The sequence below is a fragment of the Monomorium pharaonis genome, chromosome 8 (assembly GCF_013373865.1).
Source record: "Monomorium pharaonis isolate MP-MQ-018 chromosome 8, ASM1337386v2, whole genome shotgun sequence".
In the NCBI taxonomy this organism is placed as follows: domain Eukaryota; kingdom Metazoa; phylum Arthropoda; class Insecta; order Hymenoptera; family Formicidae; genus Monomorium; species Monomorium pharaonis.
Window position 1 is genome coordinate 5,928,377 of NC_050474.1, and position 22,486 is coordinate 5,950,862.

Here is a 22,486-nt window from a genome sequence, read left to right on the forward strand (position 1 = left end):
TTAGCGATATTTGATGTAGAAGATTGTTTGATAGACTGTTTTAACAGTAAATTAATGTGTCCCTAGAAATAAATTTATTCAACAAAACTTTTCAAAGTAGATTGCCACGATTTTGCCGCAACAGCTAAATTATATTGTTCCGTGTAAAATTCACGCGTAAAGAATAAATTGTAGATTAGAAATTAAATATATAAAAATGATTAGATTTACTTGTTATAGTCATCGCCTGAAGAATTTGCCGGCGTATAATAAATTAATATGGATAGACGATTATTACACGCATGAAGAAATTACTGAATATGTTCGACGTTGCATTCAACTGCATGAAAGAATAAGAGTGTTGGTGTGACAATTATTTCAAGAACAGCATATTTACAAATCTGTACCTCTCTATATTTATCAAGTGTTAAATAAGTTTCCGCGGTTATTTTAAATGGCGCTAAACAATATGTCGAGCTTTCTGTACTCAATTATTTGTTTCAAAGTTATAATTAATCTACTTTTCAAAAATTATATAACAGTTTGTGGTTAGATACTCAATATTTGTAATTTAATTTAAAAACAAACCTGGTCCTTTGTATCTGGTAAGATAAACAAGGGATACTCTGTTATGAGTCTTTTCCAACAGATCAAATAATTATAGAAAAATGCTATAATGTGCAACTAAATCATTTGAATAAGATATTTTGAGAAAAATGACCATAAAACGATATTGCATCGTGACAACGTGAAACTTCATGTTGCTGTTGAAGTCAAACAAACAATACTTCAAATAAAGTCTTATCCCATATCCGTATGTTCCCCATTGCGCCATTTGATTACCATCTGTTCCGATCAACGCAGTATGGTCTTTTTGATACGGAAGCGGAAGTTAAAAAATAGGTCAATGACTCTGTCGCCTCAAAAAACACTCTTTTTTGCTGCGGCATTCGTCGAGTAACTGAAAGATGACAAAAAGTTTTAGTTTCAGCAAATATTTTGATTAAAATATTGGTTCGGTTATATTTATCAATCTATTATGTCTATATCTATATTTATCAATTTATTATTTTCCGAAAAAAACTCGTGAGAACTTATTTATACACTTAATAAATGCCTGTAACTAATATAAAATTTTTACTAATTGTAAGATATCGATAATATTTATTGATTTAGATACATAGAGATGATGGAGTCTACAATCGCATTGTATCTCTTCTGCGATGTTGGATTAGGATTTTTGCTTCAAACTTCTTCATGCATAATGGTGAGTATAAAAAGATTTAAATCTTAGAACACAAGTTTAATGTTCTAAAAAGCAATATAATAAAAATATATATGTTTTTGAATTACTGTTGAAAATATTTTCAAGCACGATGATATTATTTGCAGATCGTAATTCGAATAGGATCGCCTGAAATTATACAACACATGTCTCTCATGCTGATGCAAAGTTGTCGATTATTTTTCAATAGTTGGGCTGGGCAGCAAGTGACCGATCATAGCGCCGAAATCTCAATAGCAGCGTAAGATAAAGAGCTATATTCAGAATTCGCAAGGAATATTCTTTTAAATATATTTCTTTTACAGTTATGATGGAATATGGTATAACGTGCCCGTAAAGGTGCAAAAGTTACTGTTGTTACTAATCGTGAGGAGTCAGAGAGTTTCCCAAATAACAATCGCAAATTTGTATGTCATTAATCTACAAGGTTTTAGTAAGGTATGGGACGTGGAAATATCGCGTGCAATAACATAGAAGCACCAGCATATTGGTGCACACTTATTGCGGCAAAAAGACAATACGTTGTGTACAACAAATGTTTTTTTTTAAGGTAATGAAAACATCGATGTCCTATTGCACGGTAATGATCTCGCTGCGCGAAACGTGAAAAAATCAACAAATTTCTGAGACATTTTCCAATCGCGTACAATTTTTAGTCTCTTGTATGCCAAGAACTCAGGTGTTAATATATGTCTAGGGTATATCACACCTAATAAACGTAAATATTTGTATAAAATAATAAATAAATTATGCTTGTATTAATATTATTTATATTGCAATATTATTACAAATACGATAAAAGTATTACGATTTGTAAATTCACCATATTCAGCGTATAACTGTTGTTTTATTTTACAAAGGCGAACATGTTGCACAGAAACTAAATGTTATACCATCGTTGCTTCATGCGTCGACGATACGCGGAATTAAAATTGCAGGATCTTGCGTGTCGTCTACGGGTAGCGTCTCGTCTTATTATCGATTCTATTTAAATCATATAAAGCACATTACAGTGTAGATTTCTTTGCCACTGGCACCGCGGACATCTCAAGGGAATATCAAATGAATCGTGCAGTTGAAAGGGACTTCATGTTACTCAAGAATTCTGCTTCAGCAAGCACGAACCAGCCAATAGACGTCTTTGACACTCGGTATCTTCGAATTAACAAACTCTTACTATCGTTCATCGGCTTATGGCCGATGCAGTCCAACAGAAATATAATTTTCGTATGTTGTACGATACTTGGTGTGCTGATTATAACTCTGCCACAGGTATTTAGCAAAGTAACATCACAGACAAAAAAAAATTATAAGAGAGCATTAATTATAATTTTTATACGTGGGGCAATAAAGAAAAATCGACTGTGATTTGGTGACAGCACAATGTACATATACAATGAAATGCCACCGAGAATCAAGTCTTTGAATATTAGATTAATAATTGTGCTAGTAGAACAAATAACAAAATTCTATTTACGATGCTTTTTAAATAAAAGCTTATTTATTAACCGACTTTTGTAGAAATAATGCTTTTGAATCGTTTTGCAACATTGAATCGTTTTACACATTAACGCAACATTCATGCCCTTTTCTGAAAAAGTAGGACATTCTAAAGATAGAACAATAAATGATCTTTTATTTAAAATACATCGTAGAAGAAGTCTCGTATTTTGCTCTGCCATCAAAATTTTATAGATAATGTTTTCTAAAAATTAAAAAAAAAATTACATCATTACAGTTATTAGACACACTAAGTTTTCTGAAATTGTCGGTGATTTTTGCGTTATTCTATTTACTTCGTAGTTACATAAAAAATATATATTCCACATTAAAAACAATCTGTTAATTTCAATTTATCAACAGATCGCATTCTTGTTTATACGTTTAAGAGATTTGAATGACTTTTACGAAATTTTTCCAACTTTGATGGGTTCATGTATTGTTACCTTCAAATCACTTGGTCTACATTGGCAAATTGAAAAAGTAAGCGTGCAAAGCATGCAGCAATAAAAGTTTTGCGTCTAAGAAAAACGTGTATCTGTCAGTTCAAGATGCTCATTCAGCATGTACGTCACGACTGGTGTTCATTGATGAAGCACAGTGACATTTGGATTTTGATGGAATATAGTGAGAAAAGCCGAATGTTCACGCTGGTCTATCTAAGTACCTAACGATAAGTATATCCAATAATCACTCTGAGCACTATTATACAAAGAGATAATTTTTTTTTCTAATAGTCTTTACAAACATAAGCGTAGCCAGTTTTGCGACGAAACCACTAATTATTCAATTATTCGACTTCATATTTGAATCAAACGTAACGAGACCAAAGCGAATGCCGCATCCGTCCGAGTTTCTTGTGGATATGGAAAAATATTATTACATTCTTCTGACAATCACGTTAGCATCATATGCTGTATGTGTTACGATAGTAAACGCAAGCGATACCATTTACGTCGCGCTGCTACAACACACTTGTGGTATATTGGCTATATTAAGGTACCGTAGTTTTTTGATTCGATACAATTTTTATAGTAGAAAATGTCTCTCTTACATATGTACACTTTCAGTTATCGTTTAAAAAAATGGGAAATAAATGATAAATCGAAATGTGTCGATCGTAATCCCGTATTGAGAGGAAACAGAGATATTGAGAACATCGTACAGTGCATACAGCTACAAGTCAGAACAGAGAGGTTCATATAATCGAACGAATTATATTAAGAAGCAAAAAAAGATATTAAATATAATACAGAAAATAATGTAAATTTAACATACGGATTTTTCTATCTCTATCTGTTGTCAATAGACTAATCCAATTGATTGAATCAACGTTCGCGATATGTCTATTTTCCGACTTTGCCTTTGGAATGCTATTTCAGTGTTCTTCGGTCGTGATGGTACATGTATAATAAATTTTTAATATATGTATAGTTAATATTTTTTTTTGTTGGTCCAGCGTTATATATTGCATAAAATTTTTTGTCCGCATTGACTTAAACTTGATTTTACAATTTATGCATCATTGTACAGATGGTGTCTTATACAGATGTATTGAAAAACTGTGTGTTTGTGCTTCTGCAATCCACTCGATTTTTTTTCAACAGCTGGATAGGACAGAGACTAATAGATCACAATTCTCAGATTTCTACTGCAATGTGAGTGATTAATTAAATTAATTAATAACGTCATGATTTGTAAATTATGATATATATTTTCAGATATAATGGAATGTGGTATGAAAGGTCTTTGAAAGCAAAAAAAATGTTGCTATTTCTAATAATGAAGTGTCAAAAACCATGTTATATAACTGTGGCAAAAATTTATGTAATCTGTATGGAAAATTATAGCACGGTATGATAAAGTTCAGTATATATAAATAATAGCTATAAAAAAACATATTTAAAATCAGTTTAAATCTATTTTTGAACAATATTCAGTTTATATAAAAATATTCATATTGTGTACAAAATTATATGTAAAAAATAAATATTTAATATTATTTTTTTAAGCTTATGAGGACGTCCGCTTCGTACGTTACATTAATGATATCATTGAACTCGGATGATGTGTAATTATTGACCATATGGAATTTTGTAGTTTATTTGTGTATGACACAAATAAACTTAAATTATAAAAGTATAATTACGAATATGATTATAAGTGTTTTAAGTAAATAATACTATATATTGTGTTACATGTGCGGAAGGTCGGCTAGTTCTTACGAATGCGTTTATCCGCACGATTAGGAATAGCCGACTCGCACATGTTACACATGATATTTTTTATTACCTTTTCGTCGAAGTGTGGTCCTTGAATGTAAATTGACAGGGTAACAAAGTTGGGTTTGCGAAAGCGACAAAACATCGAGAGTTATCGTATATGTGTCACGAAATGGCAATAAAATGTCAGTAAATGAAAGAATGATCAAGTATGCGAAAATAGTCATGCGGAAATGATTCCTGCATAATCGGAGACTTTGGGGTCGGTAGAGGGTCACAAAAAGATGTTATTTAAAAGGTCCACTTTCGAGGCACATGTAACAAAAAAGTACTTTTCTTCTTATTTTATAAAAAATATTAGTCTTTATAATTCACAATTATAATGTCAATATTTATTATTAATTATTTTTTAATAAATATATATTCTATATAAAAATATTTAAAATACAATTATATACCATTTATGCTTCAAATAATACTACATTATACCATTGCACAAATTATTTTCTTAAACATAAAAAATGTTATTAGACTTATAAATTTATAATTAAAAAAATTAATATTAATATAATCAAAATTTAGAAAATTATACTCTAGAAAAAGATAATTTTTTATCTTGTCGCGTGCAATAACATGTACACACCAACATATCTTATTAAAGGAAAAAATACGTTGCCTGAATCAATTAGTAAATTACTGAAAAATTTTACATTCGTTTTCTAGCCTCTTGTACTCAAAAGTTAATGTACGATGGTATATCATGCATAAATATCGATTTATATAAAGTAATAAATAAATTACGCTTACATTAATACTATTTATATTGTAATATTATTACAAACATGGTGAACGTTGCGGTTTGTCAATTCAGTATATTTAGCGTACAACCGCTATATTTTCTGTTTCATAACATATGTTGCGGTGAATACGTTGCGCAGAACTAAGGGTTACCACCGTTGCTTTATGTGTCGACGACACGCGAAATTAAAATTGCACGATCTCCTCGCGTGTCGTCTACGGATAGCGTCTTGCCTTATTATCGATTCTATTTAAATCATATAAGGCACATGTAGATTCCTTTGCCACTGTGGCACTACGGACATCTCAAGGGAATACCAAATGAATCGTGCAGTTGAAGGGAGCTTTATGTTACTCAAGAATTCTGCTTCAACAAGTACCAACCAGCAAATGGACGTCTTTGACACTCGGTATCTTCAAATTAACAAACTCTTATTGTCGTACATCGGCTTATGGCCGATGCAGTCTAACAGAAACACAATTTTCATATGTTTTACGATACTCGGTTTGCTGAGTATGACACTGCCACAGGTACATTTGGCAAAGTAATATAGATAAAAAAAATCGTAAGAGAGGATTAAGTATAATTTTTATACGTAAGACAATAAAAAATATCGGCTGTGATTGATCGAATGTGATTCGGTGATAGCACCATATATAATCAAGTGCTGACGGGAATCAATGTCTTAAGCCTTTGAGTATCAGATAATTCTGCTTATAGAACAAATAACAAAATTCTGTTTACGATGCTTTTTAAATAAAAACTTATTTATTAACCAATTGTAGAAATAATGTTTTTGAATCGTTTTGTAACACTCATTAACGTAACAATCACATCCTTTTCTCAAAAAAATAGAACATTCTAAAGGCAGGACAATAAATAATGTTTTATTTAAAATACATCGTAGAAAAAATTTCGTATTTTGCACTGCCATTAAAATTGTATAATATAAATAAGTTTTTTAAAGATTACTAAAAAATTATATCATCACACTGTTATTAGACACATTAAGTTTTCCGAAATTGTCGGCGATTCTTGCGTTATTCTATTTATTTAAAGTTATATAAATGTACATTCCACACTCAATACGATATGTTACAATTTATCAACAGATCGCATTTTTATTCACACGTTTAAGAGATTTGAGTGATTTTTACGACATTTTACCAACTTTGATGGGTTCATTTATTTGTACTTTCAAATCACTTGGTCTACATTGGCAAAATAAAAAAGTAAGCATGTGAAGTGTACCGCAATAAAAGTTTTGCATCTAAAAGAAATTTACCGTATCTGTTAGTTTAAGATACTCCTTCAGCACGTGCGTCAGGACTGGTGTTTATTGATGAAGCACAAAGACATTTGGATTTTGATGGAATATAGCGAGAAAAGCCGAATGTTTACGCTCCTCTATCTAAGTACATCTAATGATAAGTATACCCAACAATCGCTTTAAGCAATTATACATAGAGATAATCTTATTACCAATAGTTGTGACAACCGTGGGTATAGCCAGTTTCGTGGCGATACCATTAATGATTCCATTATTCGATCTTGTATTTGCATCAAACGTAACGAGGTCAAAGCGACTGCCGCATCCAGCGGAATTTTTTGTAGATACGGAAAAATATTATTATATTCTTCTGACAATCATGTTCGCATCATATGTTGTATGTGTTTTAATAATAGTCGCATGCGATACCATCTACGTCGTGCTGCTACAACACACTTGTGGTATATTGACTATGTTAAGGTATCGTAGTTTTTTGATTCGGTACAATTTTTATAGTAGGAAATGTCTCTCTTACATATGTACACTTTTAGTAACCGTCTAAAAAAATGGGAAATAGACGATAAATTAAAATATGTCAGATGTAATCCTGTATCGAAAGGAGATAAAGATATTGAGAACATCGTACAGTGCATACAGCTACAAGTCAGAACAGAAAGGTTCATATAAATCGAACGAATTATATTAAGAAGCAAAAAAAGATATTAAATATAATACAGAAAATAATGTAAATTTAACATACGGATTTTTATATCTCTATCTGTTGTCAATAGATTAATTGAATTAATTGAGTCAACGTTCGCGATATGTCTTTTTATCGACTTTGGCTTTGGAATTCTACTTCAGTGTTCTTCCTGCGTGATGGTACATGCATAATAAATCATTAATATATTGTTAATTTATATTTTATTGTCGGTCCAGTGTTACATATTGCATAAAAAGTTCATTTTGTTACATGTGCGTCGAAGGTGATTCCTTTTTGGGGATAAATTCGTCGAATTCAGCACTTTAATATTATTGTTCAGTTCTTGTCCTCTAATAGAAGAATTGTAGCGAAAAGTATTCCAGTACGATTTGTTTAGCACATTTGATCATTTCAGCATTCGCATGTGCTTCATTTCGCGACACACATATGGTCACTCTTGTAGAATTAACCAACGCTTCGTCAGTTTCGTGAACCAAATTTCGGCTAATCTGTCAATTTGCGAGAACTTAAGACATCCATGAGACACATCGACGCATGGGTAACAAAAAATACAATCAACACGGGCATGACAGTTTTTTAAACTCGTGCACAAAAGACAGACTTTACACTTTTGTTACATAATGTACTATTTCCGCATTGACTTTATACATCATTGTGCAGATTGTATTTCATACAGACGTAATCAAAAACTGTGTGCTTCTGTTTATTCAAACCAGTCGACTTTTTTTCAACTACTGGATGGGACAGAGACTACTAGATCACAATTTTCAAATTTCTATTGCAGCGTAAGTGATTAATTTAATTAATTAATAATGTTGTGATTTGTAAATTATAATATATTTTCAGATATAATGGAATGTGGTATGAAATGTCTTTAAAAGCAAAAAAAGTTTTGCTATTTTTAATGATGAAATGTCAGAAACCATGTTATATAACTGTGGCGAAAATATACGTAATCTGTATGCAAAGTTATAGCACGGTATGATAAAGTTTAGTGTAAATATATATGTATGTGTGTGTGTGTGTGTGTGTGTGTGTGTGTGTGTGTGTGTGTGTGTGTGTGTGTGTGTGTGTGTGTGTGTGTGTAAAATACAAATAATAGCTTTAAAAAGGTAAATTTAAAATTAGTTTAAATCTGTTTTAATATTCAGTTTATATAAAAATATTAATATTGTGCATGTGTTTAATATTCCATACAAAATTATATGTTAAAAAAATATTATTTAATATTTTATTATATTTTTAAGCTCATGAGGACGTCCGCTTCGTACGTAACATTAATGATATCATTAAACTCGGATGACGTGTAATTATCGACCACATGGAATTTTGTGGTTTATTTGTGCATGCCACAAAGAAAAATATTTATAAAAATATAATAGAAATATAAAATATTTTAATTAAATAAAAGTATTTTTTTGTTTTATAAACAAAATTAGTCTTTTATAATCCGTAATTACAATGTCTATTTTTAATTAATTTTTAATTAAGTATCTGTTCTACATAAAAATATTTAAAATGCAATTATCATTCATGCTTTATTATAATATTAAATTACAGTATTGCACAAATTACTTTTTTAATAAAAAAAATCTTATTAGACTTATAAATTTATAATTAAAAAAAGTTAATATTAATGTAATCTAAATTTAGAAAATTATACTCTAGAAAAAGATAATTTCTTATCTTGTTGCGTGCAATAACATGTACACACCAACATATCCGTGCATATTTTATTGAAGGAAAAGACAACACACGTTGCATGAATGAGTTAGTAAATTTTGAAACATTTTACATTTGCTTTCTAGCCTCTTGTGCGCCAAGAATTCAAATGTTAATGTACCGCGATGGTATATCATGTATAAATATTAATTTGTATAAAGTAATAAATAAATTACGCTTACATTAAGGCTATTTATATTGTAATATCATACGATGAACGTTGCGGTTTATCAGTTTACTTTGTTCAGCGTACAACTACTATATCGTCTATTTTACAACATATGTTGCGATGAATTCAGCGTTACCACCGTTGCTTTATATATCAACGACACGTGAAATTAAAATTACAGGATCTCGCGTGTCGTCTACAGGTCGCGTGTCGCCTTATTATCAATTCCATTTAAATTATATAAAGCGTATTACAATGTATATTTATTTGCAACTGCATCTTTAGGATACCTGAAGAGAATAAAGTAAACTATGCAATGACGGAATGTTTATGTTACTTAAGAAATCTGCTTCAACAAGTATCAGTCAACTAAGAGGTGTTTTTAATATTTTCGAGTTAAAGGTTATTGTCATGCCTTGACTTATGACTGATGCAATCCAACCGAAACGCAATTTGCTACTGTACGATGTTTAAAGTGCGGTTTATCCTTCTGCCGCAGGTACTTTGCAAAAATATTATACATGGACAAGAAAATCATAAGAGAGAATTAATTATAATTTCAATACATGTTGCAATAAAAAAAATTATATCCGCGACTCGGTGACAGCACAACGTACAATCAAGTGCCATCAGGAGCAATGCTTTGAGTATCAACTTGCCAATTTTGATGGCAGAATAAATATTTAAACTCCTTCTACAATGGCTTTTAAATAAGAGCTCATTTATGATCCGATTTTTATAGAAACACAGTTTTAGATCTACACACTCGTATCTTCTCTTCGTAAAGATCGGACAATAAATAATCTTTTATTAAAAACACGTTATAGAATAGTCTTGCAATTTGCTCTGCCATCATAATTTCCTGGATAGTGTTTTCTAAAACAAAAGTTATATCAGTTATCACATTTATTATACAGACTGAGTTTTTTAAAATTATCGACGATTTTTACATTACTCAAATTTTTCCGCAAAATTAAAATATATATTCTATATAAAAATAATACGTTAATTACAATTTATCAACAGATTACATTCTTGTTTACACGTATAAGATTTGAACAATCTTTACGATGTTTTACCAACTACTATTGGCGCAAGTATGGTTCTTTTCAAAACACTTGGTCTCCATTGGTAGACTGAAAAAGTAAGTATGTAATATTTAAAAAAGTATGCGCATATAAAGTGCCGCAATGAAAGTCTTGCTAAGAAAAATTTGTATCTGTTAGTTTAAGATAGTCATTCAGCATGTGCGTCATGACTGGTGTTCATTGGTGAAGCATAACAACATTTGGAATTTGAAGAAGTATATATAGCTAAAAACGTTGAAAGTTCTCGGTGATCTATCTAAGTATATCTAACGGTAAGTATATGTAAAATATAAGTAAAAAATTTAATTTCTAATAAATTAAATAATAAAACTTTAAACTCGAAAAATTATTATTGACATTTAGGGTCGGTTGTTCCAACATCTTGGTAAACTTATCTACTAAGTAAGCATGTGTCTATCTTCATTTCTTTTCTTAAATAAATAAAGACAAACATATATTTACCTGATAGGTAAATTTACCAAGAAGTTGGAACAACCGACCCTTAATATCTTATAAATAGAAAAGGGGAAAGAAAGTAAAAGAAAGACAGAAAGAGAGAGAGAAACTAATTACCGAGAGAAAAAAATTACCAACATATTCTTTCTCTTCCAAATTTTGTCTGCAGCAAACTCATTCAATATATTCAGATTAATATTAATGTGTTTAACTCCACATAAAACAAAAATATTGAACTTCATATAACTGATTCCTCTAAAGCAGATTGATATTTCAACGGTTTATAAAATAAGAAAACCGTTTCATTTTTGCGAGTTTACAATTCCATGTATCTTACTACCATTTATCTTATAGTTTCAGAAATTTTGTTTGATTTATAAAACAATGGGTATATAATGTACAATTGTCGTTATAAGTCTCTTCGTCTACACAGAGGCCATTGAAAGAAATGCGACTCATTACTCATAAATATATGATTGTGCGATACTGTGGAGTATATCTCGGTGTTTTGTTATCGTACTACTTTTCTTTTTGAGAATCTTTTCAAAGGAATAAGTAAATATCATTTTAAAAGAATAAAGTTCTGCGATTACACGTAAATATTCGACGAGATATCTCAACGTTTCGAACGAATATTCCTTTGATTTCTGCAACACAATATGTCTTTCTTTGACAATCACTACTATTATCTCAACAAAATATTTCTAAGAATAATCGGCCAATGGCCATTTCAATCGCGACTGGAGAGCAACCTGACGTTTGTTGCCGCGTCTTTGTCCATTTTAACTTTGGGAGCTTTGGAGGTGTTTGAAGATACGTACAATAACAATACATTAGAGTCAAGGCTAACGATTTGTTTTTTATTTTCGGCAGTCTTGGGGCTTAGTAGCTGGGATATCGAATCTGAGCATCATCATGGACAATGCAGCGCCCTTACTGGTGATCAGCATAGTCAACATAAAGCTTTATAACTGTGTTTTTACTCGTAACAAAGTTCGTACCTTATGTTCTGCCACATACAAATAATTGGATCATTCTATATACCGAATGACTTCTTCGAGCTGCAGATGAAAATGCTTTTGGAGGATATCGAAGAGACATGGAAGATGAAACGCTCGGAGCCAGAGAAAAAGATATTGCAGCATTACGCGGAGGAAAGCAAAGATTTCACGATACGATATGCGAGTGAGTTATTTTTATTTTATGTAAATTTTGTAATATAAAGTTTTTTTTTTTGGCAGATAGATAAGGAAAAGTTGCAATTTTGACAATATATAAAAAATTGATACTCTTTTAAAAATCTATTTTTATTACAATATTGTTTATTCAAAATATTGAAACTTTTTGCATTTTTTTGAAACATTTCCAAGAGAATTCTAATACATTATAATATTATATTTATAATTTTCTTTTTCATTACTTTATTTCTAAGTTTTCTTTTAAGGTGTTCATATTTTATTGGATTTTTAAACAAACAGTTTAATATGTTGTTATTATCGAAATATCATGAATTTTGAAATTGTTAAAAAAAAAGACTTATTACAGTTGCTCTTTACGCGGCATGGCTTTTCTATTGTGGGACACCGCTTGTCATTACTTGGATCGATAAACTTTTACCGAAACATACAAACGAAACATACACGGCCAGGTTTCTGTATCGTATAGAACATGTTCTCGACATGGACAAATATTACAACCTGTTGATGCTTCACGCGTTTATCGGCGTATTCTACTTACTTTCCGTGCTAATAGCTATCGATTCCATATTCACAGTTTGTATTCAGCATATCTGTGCATTGTTCGAATGCATACGGTTAGTTATCCTCGCAAGAAGGTTGCATCAGAAGGATCAATTTTTCAATTTTCTTTTAAGAATAATGATATTATAATTTTGTTAGATATAACATAGAGCAAACACGAACCTTGGATACTGTATTGTTGCAACCAAATATTGAAAACGATGAAGCGTATCGTAACTTAATTGGCTGCATTAAATCCTACAAACATGTCTTAAAGTTAGTATCAACTACTTTATAATATATGTGTACGTCTTGCACAATATGACAAAACTTACAAAATATTTGATTTAACAATCTTTCAAGTAATATTTATATCGTTTTATCAATTAAATAAATATTTTATATATAAATTGAATTTTATTTAAGATTTAATCAGGTACACGAATCATATTACAGTTGTTTAAATAGATTAAAGTACTTATTTTATTATGTAGACTTTCCCATGTGCTCTCATCTAACTATGCAGTATCATTTCTCTTTTTATTGGGAAATGTAGTTATAAGCTTAAGCTTCGGCTGGGCACAGGTAATCCGAATTAAATACAAGAGCGTTTAACTATTGCATTTTTATATTGGAAATGTCTAATAAAGTTATGTATTTAAGTTTATAATAGTAGACACCCAACTGGATGAAAAGATTAGAATTCTCTTTGGTAACATGACACAATTGCTACATATATATGGTCTTTGTTCGATTTCTCAAAGATTGATCAATCACAGCTGCGAATTTCAAGGAGTAATGTACGCACAGTCGTTATATAATAAAATTTAAACAAATAATAATGTTTTAAATTAAAATAAATATGTTTATTTAACGTTTTAAACAATTTAAAGGTCCATACCACCATTTAATTAGACAGGCAAAAATTTTATAAAGAATTAATGCATAACAGTTACAGCTGCAACTGGTATAGGATGTCATTAAGGTCGAGGCATTTTTTGAGATTTACATTACTGCGTTCTATGAAACCATGTGAATTAAAAGCTGGTAAGGTTTTCGTAATGTCAATGGAGATCTTTAGCTCGGTACGTGAAAACGTAATACTACTTCATTAATTATTTAAAATAAAACATTATTATGCAATATTATTTTTAGATCTTAAAAGTATGCTTATCGTACATCACGATGCTTACATCACTACAATGAAAACAGTAATTAGAGATTTATAATAGAATTATATATAAATGTATAGTCTTTGAATATTATATTATTACAGTTCTCATTCATACAGAATGTTTCTAGACTTGTTTCCCCCGAAAAAGAATAAATTTAATTTGAAATATTTTTCTAACTTCTATAGTTCAGTAATTATTTCAAATGTTACTTACTTGAAGACATCGTGTATACTAAGTACATTATGTAACATCATACAAAATTTATTATGTTAAAAATTAAAATATTTTTCTAATGCACTAATTAAAACATATTCTTAAAACGTTATATATTTTATGTTAATATCCTTTACACAATATAATTGTAATGTAACAAATAATAGTCATGTGAATCGGTACTTTATTAACACAGTTATTAATTAGATAAATAGTATAAACTTAATTAGTCAAAACAAATGTACAAATAATATAAATAAAGCTTTTTAAACTTATTGTTCGAGATTCAGTAGATAATGAGCTCGCGCCGTCACTTCAGATGGCAGCATCTCTCAATCAACGTTCGCGTAGATCGCGGAGCGCCATGGTGTACGCGCTAGCGTGTACACGGCTCACGGGCGCTATCATTACCAGGTACTCAATTAATATAACTGACCCGTGCGTGTGATTAAGAACTGCTCATCGGTGCAAGACACTAATTTTCATTCAGACATTTCAAGTGTGTTAGCTCATTCTTCGATCTTTGATATAACGTATGATAACTCAGAACTCGCTCTGAGCATTGCGTGTGAATTATATATTAAAATCAATTCTGTATTACTTCTTTGAGCATTGTGTCCACGATGTCCCCTCACCCTGCTTCCATCCGTAGGAATATCAGCGATCTCATTACGCGAATCGCGCACACTTATTTAATAAATTTTGTAATATATATAATACGCATTTTTTATCTTGTTTTTTTAAAGAAAACTGGACTAGAAAATTTTAATAAAAGTAAAATAAAATACATATACATTAAATAATTAACGATTTACTAAAAAATAGATATTATAAAAATTATAATTTGAGAAATGAAATAGAAATATGTTACTTATATATTATATATGTATTATATATGTATGTAAGTTATGAAATAAGTTACAACGTTGAAACTTAACGTCTTATGAGCAAAAGATAGAAAGAATGGAAGATGAAAAAAGTGCATGTATGAAAAAGAGAGAGAGAGAGAAAGAAAAAAAAATTTAACAATGTTTTGTTCTAGATTTTATCTATAACAAGATCATTAAATATTTCAGATTGATATTAATATGTTAAACTTTAGACAACAAAAATGTTAAACCCATAGAATTGATTCCTCCAATACTGATTGATTTCAACGGTTCATAAAATAAGGAGACAGTTTCACTTTTGCGCGTTTGCAACTCGCATATATCTTACCAGCATTTATCTTATAGTTTCAGAAATTTTGTTGATTTATAAAGCGGTGGGTATATATATGTAGTGTACAATCACAGTTATAAACCTTTCCGTTCACAAAGAGTCCGTTAAAAGAAATACAATTCGTCACTCATAAATATGTGATTGCGCGATACTGTGGAATATATCTCTAATATTTTCTTTTTGTTGTCGCGCTATTTTTCTTTTCTTTTAAAAAAACTTTTCAAAGGAATATACAAATATCATTTCAAAGAAATAAAACTCCGCGATTAGAATATTCGATGAGATATCATTTCGAACGATACACCTTTGATTTCTGTAATACAATATGTCTTTCTTTGACAATCACTACTATTATTTCAACAAAATACTTCTAAGAATAATCGGCCAATGGCCATTTCAGTCGCGAATGGAGAGTAACATGATGCTCGCCGTTACATCTTTGTTCATTTTCAGTTTAACAGCCTTTGAGGTATCTAAATATACGTACAACAGAGATACGTTAGAACGGAGATTGACAATTTGTTTTTCATTTTCGGTAGTTTTGGGGTTTAGCAGCTGGAATAACAGATCTGAGCATTATCATGGAAAACTTTTCGCCGTTACTGGTGAATACTATGGCCATCACTAAGCTGATTAATTGTGTATTTACTAATGACAAAGTTGGTACCTTACGTCCTACCACACGCGAAGCTATTCAAATCGTTCTATAATTGTATACCGAACGATTTTTTCGAGCTACAGATGAAAGTGCTTTTGGAGGACATCGAAGAGACGTGGAAGATGAAATCGGGGGCAGAGAAGGAAATATTACAGCTTTATGCAGAGCAAAGTAGAACTTTCACGATACGATACACGAGTAAGTTATTTTTATTTTATTAAGTAGTTTAATTTTTCTGTCCGACATGTACCATAAATGTGGCAATATTTGAGAAAAAATCAATACTATCTGTTTAATCCGTTTTTATTGTCATTGTTTATTTTTTAAAAATATTATTAATTTTTTGTTATTTTTGAAATATCTTCAAGAGAATTATAATATCTTAATTTATTTGCAATTTAATTTCAGCTTTATTATTTTATTTGCAATTTTTTTCTGATGCATTTATAGTTTATTCGACGAAAGGAAATTTTAATATAAACAGCCCGTTACGTTGATGTTGAAGTTCTGTGTTTTTTTTGTAGTAACTTAAAAAAGTGACTTATTACAGTTGCTCTTTACGTGGCGTGGCTCTCCTATTCTACGACACCGATCGTCGTTAGTGGAATGTATAAAATTTTACCGACAAACGAAACATACACGGCCAGGTTTCTATATCGTATGGAACATGTTCTCGACATGGACAAATACTACAACCTGTTGATGCTTCACGGGTTTATCAGCGTATTCTACATAGTCTCTGTGCCGATAGCTATCGATTCCATATTCACAATTTGTACTCAGCATATATGTGCATTGTTCGAATGCTTAAAGTAAGTTGTCCCTGCAAGGAAAGCTGGATTAACATCGTTTAATTTCTCAATCTCTTTTAACAATAATGTTATAATTTCGTTAGATATAACATAGAGCGCATACGATGCTCGGATATCATGTTGCTCGAGTTAAATGTTAAGAACGATGAATCATATCACGACATAATTGGTTGTATCGAATCCTACAAACATGCTTTAAAGTTAGTATTAATGCTTTTTAATATGTATACGTTTTGCTCAAATGGCAAAATTTACTAAGTGTTTGTAAAATACTGTCAGCTAATGTGTTAATTTATTTTAAATTTTAAACAAATATTGTGTTTTTTAATTTTAAGTTAAATACTTTAACTGGGTATCAATTATATTAGATATGTTTAAATTAAAGTACGTTCACGTTTACATTTTATCATTTTACATATAGACTTTCAGAAGTGCTCGCATCTAACTATGCGGTATCATTTCTCTTTCTATTGGGAAATGGAATTATATGCCTAAGTTTCAGCGCGGCTGAGGTAAAAAATTCGAATTAAAAAGGAACTTTAAACAATTTACTTTTTACATAAAAAAGTCTAATAAAATTGTGTATTTAAGTTAATAATGGTAGAGATCCAACTGGACGAAATGATCAGAATTCTCTCTGCTAATTTAGGAGAAGTGTTACACATGTATTTACTTTGTTTGCTTTGTCAAAGATTGATTGATTACAGCAGTGGAGTTCGAGAAGCAATGTATGCATTTATCAATCAGTAATAGTTAACCACATATGCGTTAAAAATATATTAAATTATGAAACAAGAATGTATAAAAAATATTTTGTAATTCAATTCTTTCATATGTTTACTTAATATTGTAAAAATCAATACCACTAGTTTATAGACAAACAAAAATTATATTAATAATTTAATGCATTAATAGTTATAACTGCGACTGGTATAAAATGTCAATCAAATCGAGATATCTGGTAAGATTTACATTATTGCGAACTACTAAGCCGTGCCAAATAAAAGCTGGTAAGATGTTCTTAATGTCTATGGAGAATTTTAGCTCGGTAAGTGTAAATGGTATTATTTTGCTTTATTAATTGTTTAAAATAAAACATCAATGCAATATTATTTTTAGATATTACAAGTATCTTTATCGTACTTCACGATGCTTACGTCATTACAATAAGAATTGTAATTGGAAGTATATTATAATGGCATTGTAAATCTATTGCCTTTTTGGAAATATCTATATATCATTATTTTCGTTATATAAATATATAAAACGAAAATATATATTTATTACTACATTTTAACATATATTTTAACATATAACTTATACAGTTTTTAACATATATCAAATTTCATTTACTATGTCAAAACATTTGTTATTAACATCAACAATTCAGGGTTTTTTTTTAATGTAACAAACAAAACACAAATTTTGTTAATGAATTTTAATATCGATTATTCTTTTACATGTAAAACATAATGTAACAAATAATAAATGTAGATGTATATTATTATTTTATTATCACAAATATTAATCGGCAAGTATAATTGTTAAATAATTATTTTAAATAAATGTGCAAATTAATGAGTATACACAGTCTTCCAAACTTATTTATTAAATTATGTAATACGTATCACTTCCTTCAAAAATTTGAATTAAAAAAATTTTAAGTAAAACATTCAAATTAATTAATAATTAATAATTTAAATTACATTAAAAGATAATTATTAGAAAGACTTGAAAAGTTTTGTGCATGGGGCCGGTAAATAAAATACTAACTTTACACAGACGGAAACAGAAATTCTATAGCGATATAAAAGTAAGTTGCCACATTATCTTATAATATAAATTTTAATCACCGTGTTTGACATAGCATTTAAAATCTAGTGAATACATGAAAAATTGTTATTTCTTTTTTCAGCATAAATATATCTTAATAAAATTCTGTAAGAGAAATATTGTAAGTAAATTGAAATAATATTACCCATAAGTTTCATAATATCTAGAAAAATAAAGAAGAGAAAGAGCTTGATAAGACATACATCTATTCTACATGTAAAATTAATTTAAATTTCTTTCAATATTGTGCCAAAGCTGCATTTTAAAAATATACATTGATACTTTTCGGAAAAGTTCAAGAATAATCAAATCACACTAAACAGTGAATGCTCCATCACTTTTATCTATCTTAACTTAAAAAAAATTATATTAATTACACAGTCCAATTACAATTACTCTACATTACATGTGAAATATTACATATAAAAATGTTAAACATTATAGAATCTTCTTTCGACATTCATTAACTTACGCAAATAATCAAAGAGGGGTAAATTGCTTCAGCGTTGATCACGCAATCCACATGTTACTATAGTCTTTATCTTATAGTACAGCTTTCTTTGATTGATGCGAAGAGTAAAAATGTCCGTCGCAGGTATATTTCAACGGTTTCAAAGAGTTGCGTTAAGAAAATTACGATTCATTACTTATAAATATGTAATGCTTTGTTACAGGAAACTGTACGGAACATTGCCTCCGAGATTTTTTTTTGTTATTGAACTCTGTTTCTTTTAGAAACAGAGTTTTCTGTTTTCAAGAGAATACAGAATAAGCTCTCTACGATTTGTCGTGAATATTCGACGAGATACATCTGTTTCGTAGAGTATTCCTTTGTTCATTTTGCTATAACAAAATGTCTTTACGACAATTACTACTATCATTTCAACAAAACGATCCTATGCCAATGGCCACTTCAATCTCGATTGAAAAACAGCGTTACGTTCGCAGTGACGGTGTTTTTCATTTTCAGTTTGACGATCTTAGAGGTGGCTAGAAGAGCTACCGCAGCAAACGTTAAAATCGAAACTGATAGTTTATTTCTGTTTTCCTGCAGCTCTGGGGCCTGATAGCTGAGATAACGGATTTCAGCATTATTATGGAGAATCTTTCGCCGTTGTTAGTAAATTCCTTCGTCATTATAAAATTAAGCAGTTGTTGCATGGTTTAATAACGATTAAAGTTCGTATATTACATTTTTGCCACGGAAAGTTACTCATTTTATAATTGTAAATCGCACGGTTTCTTCGAGCTGCAAATGAAAGAGCTTCTGCACGGTATCACGGAAAGTAATGTATGAGGGACCAGAGAATGAAAATATTACGGTATCATGCGGAAAGAAGCAAAGCCTACACATTACGATACGCGAGTGAGTTGTCTTCATTTTATTACAATTAAGAACTTTTTTTATACAGACTTAGTAATAAAAAATTTAATACTAAGTAAATCTGTATAATAAAAATTGATACTCTCTCTTTTTTAACAAATTATTTTTCAATTTGTCTTCTTAATTTTTCTTCTCTTCTTTTCTTTTTTCTTTTATACTCTTTCTTTTATTGAATTTTCATGTATTCCTATATATTCTGTTCAAATGTCATGAAGCAGTGTGAGGAAGAAAAAGTGATTTGTTTTAGTTGGTCTTTACATGATGTGGCTCTTGTATAACTTACCACCGGTCATCATTAGTGTGATATATACTCTTTTACCGACGAATGAAACATACTCGGCCAGACTCCTGTATCGACTGAAACATGTTCTCGACATAGTCAAATACTATGACCTGTTGATGCTTCATGTGTTTATCCGCGTGTTCTACGTAGTGTCTGTGCCGATAGCTGTCGACGGCTTCTTCACGCTCTGCATTAAGTATGTTGACGCGTTGTTCAATTGTAAGTGAGTTGTTTGCGCGAAAAAAGCTATAGTTTCAAAAGTTTATAAACACGATTATATTTTGAACTAAAATTACACTTTTCTCAAAATAGATACAACATACTGCGAATACAAGATTCAGAATTTGTGTTGCTCAATCTGAATATTGCAGACGACAAAGCATACCATAAATCAGTTGCATCAAATTGTATAAACGTATATTAAAGTTAGTGTCATTCTTAGATAGTTATTCTTAGATACGTTTTGAATAGTTTTTAAAAATGAGAATTATATAAAGTATAAAATATATACTTTATAAAATTAATGTTTTTTTAATTTAATTAACACTTTTTATGTTAATAAAATTTAAGTTTAATTACATATTATATAAAATAATTTTGTATTCAATTTAAAATTTAACCAATTATATTACATATGTATTTCATTATATTACATTTATTTATAATAAATACATTAATACATTTCTTTCATCATTTTATATGGAGAGTTTCCGATACGTTGTCATCTGTTGATGAAATATCTTTTTTGTTTATTTTGGAAAATGTAGTAATTTGCCTAAGTTTTAGTTCGGCGGAGGAGTAAATATTCGCAACAAATCTAAATATTAAAAATTACATTTTTATGATAATAAAGAGTATTAATAACATTGTGTATCATTTAAGTTGGTAATGATGGACAATCAACTTGATAAAATCATCAGAATTATTGCTGCTGGTCTAGGAGAATTGGGACATATATATTATTTGAATTTAACATCTCAATGATTAATCGATTACAGTAACGAGCTTCATGAAGTAATGTATGCATTTCTTTGTCAATATTTAAATAATCTTTCCGCTAATTTTCAAATAATTTACATTAAATTAAAAAAAGTTATATAACATGAAAAGCATTTTATAATAATGCTTTTTTGTGATATATTTTGTCTTATATATGTATATAAAACGTTTGGAGCGATTTATGATCCGAATTACATTTAATAAAAACTATGAAAAATTAATGTATTAAATTTGTTATCAGTTACAGCTGCAAATAGTACAAGTTTTCATTAAGATCCAAACATCTCTTGAGATTTATATCAATGCGTAGTACTAAACCGTGTCAAGTAAAAGCTGGTAAAATGTTCGTCATGTCATTGGAGACGTTTAGCGTGGTACGTACAAACGTAACATTATTTCGATAACAGTTTCATGAATGAAAATATCTTTGTAATTATTTCAGCTTTAAAAAATGACCATGTCTTATTTCACGATGCTCACGTCGTTACAGTAACATAATTGCACATAATGGTTAAAAAAAAAATGTTTTCAACAAATACGTTAATAACCATTATATTATACATATTATTATTATGTTATACATATTATTATGAAGATTATGATCTTACCTTAATTAACATTATTTTATTGAACGTAATAAAAGCATTCTTCTAGTGCATCAACGAATGTATTTTTAAGAAAAATTTTCAATATTATATTCAACGTTATAAAACTCAGTTCCACCACTGTACCATAATAGGGTAATGACTAAGGGCTAAGACTTACAGCATGAAACTGCATGGTGTCAGAACAGTTGCAAAATCAATACTGATTTTCTATATTGCAATGATAACTAACATCAATACTGATTTTTAATACTATGACACTAATAATACTACACCAAAAACTGATTCTCTATTGCCAATAGCCAATATTGATTTTTAATACTATAACAATAACATAGTACCAAAAATTA

The 22,486-nt window shown here is 29.7% G+C and overlaps 7 protein-coding genes across 7 annotated transcripts; all 7 read left to right on the forward strand.

Moving 5' to 3' along the window:
* The first annotated feature begins 47 nt into the window (after positions 1–47).
* On the forward strand, positions 48–2,988 carry LOC105832574. The gene is made up of 5 exons (XM_028189854.2): positions 48–339; positions 1,156–1,246; positions 1,372–1,505; positions 1,570–1,702; positions 1,815–2,988. The coding sequence occupies exons 1-5, from the start codon at positions 197–199 to the stop codon at positions 1,869–1,871; spliced, it is 558 nt and encodes a 185-aa protein (XP_028045655.2). The 5' UTR covers positions 48–196; the 3' UTR covers positions 1,872–2,988.
* On the forward strand, positions 2,296–5,346 carry LOC114254215 (odorant receptor 67c). The gene is made up of 9 exons (XM_036291101.1): positions 2,296–2,536; positions 3,128–3,247; positions 3,310–3,427; positions 3,502–3,763; positions 3,835–3,960; positions 4,074–4,164; positions 4,298–4,422; positions 4,486–4,618; positions 4,777–5,346. The coding sequence occupies exons 1-9, from the start codon at positions 2,327–2,329 to the stop codon at positions 4,837–4,839; spliced, it is 1,248 nt and encodes a 415-aa protein (XP_036146994.1). The 5' UTR covers positions 2,296–2,326; the 3' UTR covers positions 4,840–5,346.
* Positions 5,347–6,075: 729 nt separating this feature from the next.
* Positions 6,076–9,231, forward strand: LOC105830183 (odorant receptor Or2). The gene is made up of 9 exons (XM_036291100.1): positions 6,076–6,315; positions 6,898–7,017; positions 7,083–7,200; positions 7,274–7,535; positions 7,607–7,732; positions 7,847–7,937; positions 8,440–8,564; positions 8,626–8,758; positions 9,027–9,231. The coding sequence occupies exons 1-9, from the start codon at positions 6,106–6,108 to the stop codon at positions 9,087–9,089; spliced, it is 1,248 nt and encodes a 415-aa protein (XP_036146993.1). The 5' UTR covers positions 6,076–6,105; the 3' UTR covers positions 9,090–9,231.
* Positions 9,232–11,617: 2,386 nt separating this feature from the next.
* On the forward strand, positions 11,618–15,110 carry LOC105832587 (odorant receptor 9a). Its single transcript, XM_012673681.3, has 9 exons — positions 11,618–12,017; positions 12,088–12,207; positions 12,282–12,399; positions 12,760–13,027; positions 13,113–13,229; positions 13,448–13,538; positions 13,617–13,753; positions 13,906–14,038; positions 14,109–15,110. The coding sequence occupies exons 1-9, from the start codon at positions 11,874–11,876 to the stop codon at positions 14,157–14,159; spliced, it is 1,179 nt and encodes a 392-aa protein (XP_012529135.1). The 5' UTR covers positions 11,618–11,873; the 3' UTR covers positions 14,160–15,110.
* Positions 15,111–15,232: 122 nt separating this feature from the next.
* On the forward strand, positions 15,233–17,593 carry LOC114254214. The gene is made up of 6 exons (XM_028189856.2): positions 15,233–16,031; positions 16,102–16,221; positions 16,304–16,418; positions 16,771–17,032; positions 17,116–17,232; positions 17,454–17,593. The coding sequence occupies exons 1-6, from the start codon at positions 15,888–15,890 to the stop codon at positions 17,560–17,562; spliced, it is 867 nt and encodes a 288-aa protein (XP_028045657.2). The 5' UTR covers positions 15,233–15,887; the 3' UTR covers positions 17,563–17,593.
* Positions 17,594–17,596: 3 nt separating this feature from the next.
* On the forward strand, positions 17,597–18,242 carry LOC114253730 (putative odorant receptor 85d). The gene is made up of 3 exons (XM_028189863.2): positions 17,597–17,760; positions 17,948–18,080; positions 18,152–18,242. Exons 1-3 carry the CDS (start codon positions 17,630–17,632, stop codon positions 18,200–18,202), a joined length of 315 nt encoding a protein of 104 aa, XP_028045664.2. The 5' UTR covers positions 17,597–17,629; the 3' UTR covers positions 18,203–18,242.
* Positions 18,243–20,138: 1,896 nt separating this feature from the next.
* LOC105832573 lies at positions 20,139–21,059 on the forward strand. The gene is made up of 2 exons (XM_028189862.2): positions 20,139–20,231; positions 20,497–21,059. Exons 1-2 carry the CDS (start codon positions 20,159–20,161, stop codon positions 20,757–20,759), a joined length of 336 nt encoding a protein of 111 aa, XP_028045663.2. The 5' UTR covers positions 20,139–20,158; the 3' UTR covers positions 20,760–21,059.
* Positions 21,060–22,486: the final 1,427 nt, after the last annotated feature.

Excerpts from the sequence above, each read along its gene's own strand:
- LOC105832574 (XM_028189854.2), top strand. The coding sequence starts at position 197 with ATGATTAGATTTACTTGTTATAGTCATCGCCTGAAGAATTTGCCGGCG. Across the intron at positions 340-1,155 it reads CTGCATGAAAGAATAAGAGT|ATACATAGAGATGATGGAGT; the intron begins GTTGGTGTGACA and ends TTATTGATTTAG. Across the intron at positions 1,506-1,569 it reads GCCGAAATCTCAATAGCAGC|TTATGATGGAATATGGTATA; the intron begins GTAAGATAAAGA and ends TTTCTTTTACAG.
- LOC114254215 (XM_036291101.1), top strand. The coding sequence starts at position 2,327 with ATGAATCGTGCAGTTGAAAGGGACTTCATGTTACTCAAGAATTCTGCT. Across the intron at positions 2,537-3,127 it reads TGATTATAACTCTGCCACAG|ATCGCATTCTTGTTTATACG; the intron begins GTATTTAGCAAA and ends ATTTATCAACAG. Across the intron at positions 3,248-3,309 it reads TACATTGGCAAATTGAAAAA|TTCAAGATGCTCATTCAGCA; the intron begins GTAAGCGTGCAA and ends TGTATCTGTCAG.
- LOC105830183 (XM_036291100.1), top strand. The coding sequence starts at position 6,106 with ATGAATCGTGCAGTTGAAGGGAGCTTTATGTTACTCAAGAATTCTGCT. Across the intron at positions 7,536-7,606 it reads GGTATATTGACTATGTTAAG|TAACCGTCTAAAAAAATGGG; the intron begins GTATCGTAGTTT and ends GTACACTTTTAG. Across the intron at positions 7,938-8,439 it reads AGTGTTCTTCCTGCGTGATG|ATTGTATTTCATACAGACGT; the intron begins GTACATGCATAA and ends ATCATTGTGCAG.
- LOC105832587 (XM_012673681.3), top strand. The coding sequence starts at position 11,874 with ATGTCTTTCTTTGACAATCACTACTATTATCTCAACAAAATATTTCTA. Across the intron at positions 12,018-12,087 it reads TAACTTTGGGAGCTTTGGAG|TCTTGGGGCTTAGTAGCTGG; the intron begins GTGTTTGAAGAT and ends TATTTTCGGCAG. Across the intron at positions 13,230-13,447 it reads TCCTACAAACATGTCTTAAA|ACTTTCCCATGTGCTCTCAT; the intron begins GTTAGTATCAAC and ends TTTATTATGTAG.
- LOC114254214 (XM_028189856.2), top strand. The coding sequence starts at position 15,888 with ATGTCTTTCTTTGACAATCACTACTATTATTTCAACAAAATACTTCTA. Across the intron at positions 16,032-16,101 it reads TCAGTTTAACAGCCTTTGAG|TTTTGGGGTTTAGCAGCTGG; the intron begins GTATCTAAATAT and ends CATTTTCGGTAG. Across the intron at positions 16,222-16,303 it reads GTGTATTTACTAATGACAAA|ATGAAAGTGCTTTTGGAGGA; the intron begins GTTGGTACCTTA and ends TTCGAGCTACAG.
- LOC114253730 (XM_028189863.2), top strand. The coding sequence starts at position 17,630 with ATGGTAGAGATCCAACTGGACGAAATGATCAGAATTCTCTCTGCTAAT. Across the intron at positions 17,761-17,947 it reads AGTGGAGTTCGAGAAGCAAT|TTATAACTGCGACTGGTATA; the intron begins GTATGCATTTAT and ends ATGCATTAATAG. Across the intron at positions 18,081-18,151 it reads CTATGGAGAATTTTAGCTCG|ATATTACAAGTATCTTTATC; the intron begins GTAAGTGTAAAT and ends TATTATTTTTAG.
- LOC105832573 (XM_028189862.2), top strand. The coding sequence starts at position 20,159 with ATGAGGGACCAGAGAATGAAAATATTACGGTATCATGCGGAAAGAAGC. Across the intron at positions 20,232-20,496 it reads CTACACATTACGATACGCGA|TTGGTCTTTACATGATGTGG; the intron begins GTGAGTTGTCTT and ends GATTTGTTTTAG.